This window comes from Morus notabilis, unplaced genomic scaffold, assembly GCF_000414095.1.
Source record: "Morus notabilis unplaced genomic scaffold, ASM41409v2 Scaffold1317, whole genome shotgun sequence".
Lineage (NCBI taxonomy): Eukaryota > Viridiplantae > Streptophyta > Magnoliopsida > Rosales > Moraceae > Morus > Morus notabilis.
The window spans coordinates 343,930-353,071 of record NW_010363007.1 but is presented as its reverse complement, the minus strand read 5'-3'; the positions used below and the strand labels follow the sequence as shown (position 1 = coordinate 353,071).

The 9,142-nt window shown below is 29.5% G+C and overlaps 1 protein-coding gene across 2 annotated transcripts; it reads right to left on the bottom strand.

Annotated features, from left to right (window-relative positions):
* Positions 1-6,806: 6,806 nt before the first annotated feature.
* LOC21398507 (protein TERMINAL FLOWER 1) lies at positions 6,807-8,929 on the bottom strand. 2 transcript variants are annotated; one of them, XM_024169029.1, is made up of 4 exons: positions 8,732-8,929; positions 8,425-8,486; positions 7,309-7,353; positions 6,807-7,132 (listed from the first exon to the last, which is right to left on the bottom strand). In XM_024169029.1, the coding sequence occupies exons 1-4, from the start codon at positions 8,927-8,929 to the stop codon at positions 6,919-6,921; spliced, it is 519 nt and encodes a 172-aa protein (XP_024024797.1). In that variant the 3' UTR covers positions 6,807-6,918. The 2 variants fall into 2 exon arrangements, with proteins under 2 accessions (XP_024024797.1, XP_010101582.2); XM_010103280.2 differs by having other exon boundaries at positions 6,807-7,136; positions 7,313-7,353.
* Between the last annotated feature and the right edge of the window lie 213 nt (positions 8,930-9,142).

Sequence of the window (9,142 nt, the reverse complement as noted above, 5' to 3'; positions counted from 1 at the left end):
TCGGGTCCCTTTGCTAGCTCACATAATTTCCTGTAACGATACGGCGTATTTCCTACACATTGATAACTTGTGTTATTTTCGTAAAAAAGGTTCAAATTTAATTCATGGGTGATTTATCGGGTGAATTAATTGATAAATTAATTCTATATATATTGGTTAAATTATTGTTTTAAGAGTCGTTTAATATGGGAAGACTATTATATGACTGTTTTGATCAGGCAATTTCTCTATTGGGTTGCTTGAATCAAAACTGAGGCTCTATGCAAGTTTTTCGTGTTGAAAAACTAGGAAAACAACTTTCGTCAGTGTAGACAGGTCGACTGGTTGGGTAGACCGGTCACAGGTCGACCGGTCCGGTCGACCGGTTCGTGAAGGACAGGTCGACCGGTGAGTTATAACGTTTCTGTCACCGGTCGACCGGTTGTAACGTAAAATGCATGCTGACATGGCAAAATCGACTCTGGATGCGATTAGAACTTTGGGAAACCTAATTATTACGGAAGTATGATTTCCTAAACACTATAAATAGCCTATTAAGTCACTTTATTCATTAGATCACTTGAGAGACTTTTTGGAGGCTATTGATAAAAGATTCCTGAGATGAAAAATTATTTAATTCTCAAGAACAATTTTTTCTTTGGCTCTCTTGTGATTGGAAGGAGATCAAGAATACCGAGAGGAGATTAAACGACGTGTGACCACCCGCACTCCGATCGTGGAAACGAGAATAGCAAAGAAGACCAGTTGGTTGAGGCTCTTCCGGTTGCTGTTTGGAACGCTTTGATCTGTCAGACGTACAGTTTCTTAAAATCTGAAAAGGTATGATTTATATCTTTAGTATTTATGTTATATAGCATTATGAACATGTTCTTAATTGATTTTAGCATTGATTTAAATTTTTTAAAAATTTCGCTGCGCACTCGATGTCATTATTTTTTAACAATTACAACTCTAAAGGCAAGGAAAACAATTTTCTTACCATTCCTCAATCACAATGAACTTCTCTTTTTCATGCAAATATAGTAATTTATTAAACTCTTCAATGAGTACCCCGATAGGTCTCCATAAATAGGGATGTCATTAATTGTCTGTCCGTATCAATATTGCAGGAGGTGTGGAAGTCTCATCGCAATATGAATCCGAACTTCTATCCCACTTTATCACACTCGTTTTAGGTCATCAATCATAGATTCATAGTACACATCAATGTCGTTTTGATGTTGATAAAGTTTGAAGATCAATAGAGTTAACATTATAAGAACATTCACTTCATGCACAATTATATAGACAGTAGTTCACAAATATGACGCATCAAGGATCGTGCTTTCTATTCTAATTATACTACGTGGGATCCATTTCATTCGCCAATAAAATAAGATAGGGACTTTTAGGGCGCGTTCACTTCACTAATTTAAATTTATTGATTCGAGTTAAAAAAGTGAATTTGAGTTGTAAAAAATTTGAGTTTGGTTTGGATTTTGAATTAAGTGTTTAGGAGGAGAATAATTTAACATTTAAAACTTGAGTTTTGTATTCACTTATTCTATAGTTAAACTCCAATTACAAAGAAGTATCATTTTCTGCAGACACAATCCGTACTGTAGAATTAAACTTGAGTAATAAGAGAATAAATGGTGGGTGAAACTCACCAACTCAAGTTTGAAATTCGAGTTACGTTTAATGAACGCATAATTCTGCTCAATTTCACACTCAAGTTGAGCTTACTCGAGTGTGATGTACAAAGTGAACGGCCCCTTATATTATGTACTAAATTTTGAATTTTCCACGTCAAATGTCTTGTATTTTAGTAAGTCAGGTGGAGGTTGAAGCTTCCCATCAAAGATCTATTATCACGGTGCCTAGTTAAATTATTCGCATGATTCTGCTTTTGAAACGATCACTTCGAACATGGTTCTAGTGAAATGTACTATAAAACCTTAGTATTTACTCCATTTTCTACCATTCGGCGGCTTCTCACCTTTTTTCTACCTTAACTCAATACATATATCATACATTCTCCGATAAATGACATAATCATCTGGGTACACATATATCTTTTCATCTGAGTACACATATATCTTTTCATACTCTATTCTTAAAGTTTTTGAAAATCTTCTCGCCCAATTAGTACGTACTAGGCATTTGTCTCGTTCACTTCACGAATTTGAGTTTTTAATTTGAGTTAAGATGTGACATTTTCTGAGAGTTTTTTACTGTAGCAGAAAAAGTTAAATGTGATATTTTCTGAAAGCTTTTTACTGTAAAAATTTAAAACTGAAAACTCAAATCGGTAAAATGAAAGATGCCTTAATTTATTATTCTCTTTGAGAGTCTCCCTTAAAAATTCTAAAAGATATATATGAAACTTATAATTCATCAACCTGCCCGGCATTTTCAAGCTCCATAATCTAACCAAAATAGATTGTTTGTAAATTTTTTACACCATTACATAAAGGTTCCTCCGCATATCTTTCATTGTCTCAAATAACTACAAACAATGCATAAAATCTTTTTCCATATCAAACATCATGTCGACCATATTATTTTGTCGTCATCTTCGTTCGCAATAGATTCCCTTCATCTTGTCGCCAATGTTGAATTAAGAATAATTTTATCGTGCCATAATTTCACAAATTTACATAATATCCAAACAACTTATTTCATGAAACCCATGTTTAATAAAAATAAACTAATATCTCAGTTTTATCACATTTAAACGTAAAATTTTGTACGCTCATTGTCTAATCTTAGCAATCAAAAAGTAGATTAATTTGAAAAAAAAAAAAAAAATCATTCAAAATCTCACAAAAAAACCCAACGATGTAAAGAAAAAATCGTACAAAGTACCTTTGAAAACAAAACAAAATAAATAAATAAAAGTGCAGCTTTTGGACAGCTCTAGGTATAACCGTATAAGCATGCTATTTTTGAGCTTTTGAAACTATCTATTTTTTCCCTCCATACATTAGACGACGGCTGTCTAATACAAGCATTAAATATGGTTTCCATAAAAGTGACATCTGATGTCCTATAAGGATTTTTAAAACTCGAAAATTTTCATGCCACTTTTTTTTTTTTACCACATTATTAGACGCTTTTTAACAAACGTGGTTAAAATGACGCCATCTAATTTCAAGTTTATAGTAGTGTTGAAATATACTAAATATTCTCAAAATCATAACATATATATAATGTAGATAATATATATATATATAGTCCACATAATTATTCTTCTCCAATGTCTTAATTAAGGATTATAATGTTGATTATATGTATATGTAGCTCGCTCTAGCTGGTTACAGACTTAACAGCGCCAGCTAAGACACAATTAATTAACTTCTTTAACTAATTGTATCAAACATTATAAGTAATTAGCTATCTTATGCCGGATTGCAATAATGTTATTGGCCATTGCGTACTTCAAGCAAAAGCAATACAATACAATCATGTATGTCTACCAATTCGTAATTATACATGTTATATTAAAATTAAAGCAATTACGTTTGTTTATAATAATTCAAAGGTAGTTAGCAAAATAATAATTATAACGAGAAGAAAAACTTGTAAAGCACTGTTTTGTATATATATATCTGAAAATTATAAGTCTAAAAGATATATACATATATGTGTGTGTATTTGTGTATATAACCCAGCAGATAAAGACATGTTTTATGATTAGAATGTAGACCATATAAATAGTAGAATGGCTAATATTGATGATATTATATATATATATATATATCTTCAATTCATACTGAAGTGTGGGGACACCTTTAATTTTTTTGTATGTACTACATAAAGAAGTAATCAACGTGACATGCGATAGTTAGTGGAACCCTGTTAATGATTAATATGAGTTAGGGTTTTCTGAGTAAATATTTTTTTTTTCTGGGGTCAACTATATATATATATATATTAAAAAAACTATATGTAGACGTATTATTATTATTTTCCCATATTAGAAACTGTCTTCTATATAAGGAAACCAAAGTGAGCTACAAAAGAAACAACCCACCCCCCCCAACCAAAAAAAAAAAAAAAAAAAAAAAAAAAAAAATAGCATCTTCCAGAAAAAGGCCCTATTTGAAAGATCAGATCACAGATCAGATCAGTGGCATGGAACAAAAAAGAACAAAAAAGATGAGTTTGGAAATGATACATCGATGTGATTTCCCCCTGGTGGTGTACGACATGTTTTTTATTCATTGTTGCTCATCTTCAAATAAGTAACGCAGAAATTAAGCCAACTATAGGACAGTACTTGTCCTTTTGTGCCCTTAGAAATGTGCCACGTATTTGAGGGCCCAGCTCAAAATGATGACACCTTGGATAGTGGGATACGAACCATTGAAAACCACGCAGAAAGCGACACACAAACTATTGAATTACATTCAGCAAATTAAAAGCAAACTGTGGAACTATAAAAAAACTAGGACCCATTTAGTCCGCTGATTCGAGTTTTTAATTCGAGTTGAGATATAATTTTATATGAGAGTTTTTTACTGTAACAAAAAATTAGATGTGATTGTTTCTGAAAGCTTTTTACTGTAACAAAACTCGAATTTTAAATTCGAATCGATAAAGTGAACGGGGCCTAAAATCCGATTAAGTTTGATTTGAATTTAAAATTTGAATTTTATTATAATAAAAAATTTATAAAAATTATCACATTTAATTTTTTTTTGTTACAGTAAATTTTTTTACATAAAATTATATATCAATTTGAATTAAAAACTCAAATTAATGAACTAAACATGTCCGTAATTTTTTGTTTTTATCATTAAATTTGTATTAAAATTATTTATTATACATATTTTTTTAATATAAAATAATTTTAATCAAATTTAACAGTTAAAAATTAGATCTATCGCTAAAAAAATCCTATCAAAAAAGCCCCCAAAACTAAATACAAAAAATAAAAACGTACATGTTATGCTTCTCAAACTTTTAGAGTTTATTTTTAATCATTAGATTCGATTAAATCACATTAAAATGTAAAAGTACATAAAATAAATAATTTTTAATACGTATTTAATTATAAAAAAATCTATAATTATTTCTGTTTTTTTAAAGGCCATAGTAGATATTTTTATTGTTAAATTTGTATAAAAAATTATCTATTTTATATATTTTTTAATTTAATATAATTTTAATTAAATTTAATAATAAAAAATTAATACTTTAGTAGAGAAGCCTACTAAAAAAAAGTCAATTGTAAAGAACTGACACAGCGACGCAGAAAACGAAGGATTCAGTACTACTACTTCTTTTGCACATTACAGAGTTCAGATTTTTGAACTAAAAACGCCTAAACAATAATCAACAGATTGTTTTTTTTTTTTTTTTTTTTCAACAGAAAGTTAAAAGATATACTTTGTAATCAGAAACTCAAAAGATATACTTCAGTTTCGTGTACCGATTTGGTTATCAAAGTTTTGATACCAAGGTAGCTGATTTGTCAACTTCCACTTAGTATCTGACCAAATATACCTAATTAATAATTATGTTTCTTAGGACTGAATAGTATACTTTTACGGCTTTTATCCATTGTACAATGATGATAATAAATGAGTAAAGGAGACTGATCTGTAGTACTAGCTAGATTTATTATGTTTCTTTTTTGGAAAAAAAAAAAGAAAAAAAAGATTTTTTTTTGAACTTTGGACGAAGGAATTCAAATTAAAAAAAAAAATCTCAATATTGAGTGTGAGTTCATTTGAGCGTGACAGATTTTATCTTTTTTTTTTTAAATGCATTACAAGTAAGTATACTGTTAGATCATTATATATATAGCAAAAAGAAGGAAAAAATAACGTATATTGAATTAAAAACATTATTGATCACAACTAAATGAATGGAGAACTAAATATCGGTTAATAGACATTTTTTTCGGGCTAAAATGCTCATTAATTAAAAGACCAAGGATATATTAGGAATGGTAATTTTATAATTGGCTAATTTATTTATCAAGCTCCCAAAAAAAAATTATCTATCAAGTTTTGCCCACTAACATATGACAAGCTTCATAGCATTTTAAATAAACAAATATGATATGTATTGCTAACTCTTTTTTTTTCCCCTAATTATAACATAATAAAAGAAAGGGCGCCCACTAAACTGGCTAGAATTTATTTAGTATGCGATATTAGTCTTCTTTTTCATATTATATGGTGGTACTTTTAGACTAAATATTAAAAACCTAAGAAACCTTAATTCCACAAAGAGTAATTGCCTATCAAGTTTTGGTCATTAAATTACATCCGTTAAAAGATTTATCAATTTTTTTTTTTTGAATAAGAAAGCTTTACTAAAAGGAAAAAAAAAAGGTCTTATAAAACTAAATCATAAACAGATCACTAAGAAAATTAAACACAAAATTTACATTAAACATCAAAAGAAGAAAACTATTAGAAAAAAAAAAATAAAACTCTCTCATTTTAAAACCCTTCCCCCACTTCGAGCTCTAAGTTCGTAAGACTATAGTTTCTTCACAAGATTCTTTTCCGTTTTTTTAGAGAAACAAAATGTGTCAATTTTTTATATCAAGTTTAATTTTAAAAAAAAATAGACTTCACAAATTTTTGATTGAAGTGAAAACCATATACATATTATATATAGCGGCAAGAACTAACTTGATATCAATGATGCAAAACTAACTTAGATATTTCATTTTATCAACTGTAACATACAAATCATGATCACTGTCAGGCCATCTATTGGCCAGGACTTGAAAAACAATTAATTAAGCCTTATTACCATACATAATATAACTAAGAAAGCCCCCGGATAGATATGACAATCCCCATTTTTATTTCATACATGCATATATTGTGCTAAACTGGAAGTTCTTGTTTTTATATTTATTGATTTTTATTATACATGATCTCCCTAGCTGCTCGCTGCAGCCTCTTCTTGTTGTTAGCGTCTCCTGGCCGCGGTTTCCCTCTGCGCATTGAAGTAAACAGCGGCGACGGGAAGGCCCAGATCGTTCTCAGCGGCGAAGTTTCTGGTGTTGAAATGATCTCTTGATGAAGGTGGGTTTACAGATTGTCTGCTTTTCTGCTTGAAGAGAACAAACACAAACCTGTGGATGCCTATATTAGGCTTTGGCATTTCATAGCTCACCACTTCCCTTCCTGTAATCACAAAACTCACACAAACTAAAAAAAAAAAAAAAAAAAAAAAAAAAGAAGGGAAATGTATAGAAATTAACAAAAACCTCATTATGATCAGTGGATCTTTGATGATCTTGAGGATCTGGTTTTATGATTATTTCCTTTTTCCAAAAAATATATATGTATAATGGACTTACCAAATGTTGCATCTGTTGTGCCTGGTATGTCCGTCACTATCCTGTTAAGGACTCAAAATGAAAACTGTTAAGTTTCTTTCTAAATATAATATTTGTCATCTATATATACACATAAATCAATAATTATACATACATGCATGTTCCTATATATATATATATATATATATAAAAGTGTGGTTTTAATAGTTTCTCTAATATTTATCCACCCATCAATGAGTATCATTGTTTTAACAGTAAAATATTAATCCGACAGTTATAATAAATTATATAGTTGACAAAAAAATTTATATAATTAATAAAATTGTATTCTTATCACGCCACGTCATTAAATTTTTATATTTATGAGTAACCATCGATAAAAATATAAAAACTCGTGCATATATATATATATATATATATATATAAGTTTCTATCTAAATATATGCTTGTTCTTTCATTTCCCTTTGAATAATATCTGTATGTGTACAAAGTGAATAATTTCTTTAAACCAACTCATTTTACGAATATACATGAATATTCACTACTCAGAAAAGCAAGAAAGAATTTAAAGTATACCAGTATATAAGTAAATTCTATTCATTATTTACTCATGTTAGCTGATCACAAGTAGGAACTTTTTTAGATACGAAATAGTAAATAAATCAAGTGTGAACATTCGATCCGTACAAAAACATTGTTTGATGTCAATCTGAATAATGAATATTGTACAATTTTTGCCAAAAAAAAATATATATATATTTGCTTTACCAAAACAACTGGTACTTCTCATGCCAATTTGTTAAAAATACACTAAATTAAATTAATTCTTTCTTCTCTTTCCATTTGTTTGGTGTAATACAGAAAAATCAAACTGTATCTTAACTTTTAGTTTTGTTATATGCTGAATTCATATTATACTTTGATCCTTTTTTTTTTTGTAGAAAATTATTTGGAACTAGCTCAAAGGTAATATTTATGTTTTTTTTTTTTTTTTTTTGAGTTTACAAGAAATAAAAGTTCAAATTTACCTAAGCATTACTATTACTAGCAAAATATTTTTTCATTTTTTTTCAAAAAATAAAGATTTTAGTACTTTTCAGTCCTTTCCGAATTACCAAAAATATGACTATTACCAGTGGAGATGCTCCCTTAAGTAAGGATCACTGGGACCAGGAACATCTGGGTCAGTCATAATCTGCAATTATTGGTTAATGAAGAATTAACACAAGATCTACAATGAAACAGAAAGTGATTAAATGGCTTGATTAGTAAGATCTAAAAAAGAAGTTTAACATAACCCTAGCTAATTGATCTAAGGAAAGATCTAAAAAGGAATTAAGAAACACATAAATTAATATGATGATGGTAATAATCAAGGAGATCTGAGAGAGATCTTAAGGTAACTAATTAATTGATTGAATATGTAAAATAGTTAATTACCAGTGTGAAAAAACATCTCATATCACCTCCTTGAATCTCAACCCTAGGTTTTGTGGTAACTGCCGAGGGAAAAAGCTCATGTCCATTGCAAACTTGCTTCTTGTTGTAAGAAACTGACATTTTTGTGGTTGGAGTGAAGGAGTCAAGAACATCTCCTATCACTCTCCCAATGACAAGAGGCTCTGACATTCTTTCCATAACACAAGAGAGAGAGAGAGAGAGAGAGAGAGAGTAAACAGAGAAATGGATAAGACTAGTTAGGAAACAAAGGAATGAAAGGAGAAGAAGTTATAAGCTCTTAACGGGCATGGAACTAGAAGCCCCTGTATTTATAGTGTCTGAAGTACGCTGCAAGTTATAGTTTAATCAAGACTTTAGATCTAGTGAGGTTTTTTGGAAGAGGAAGAATAT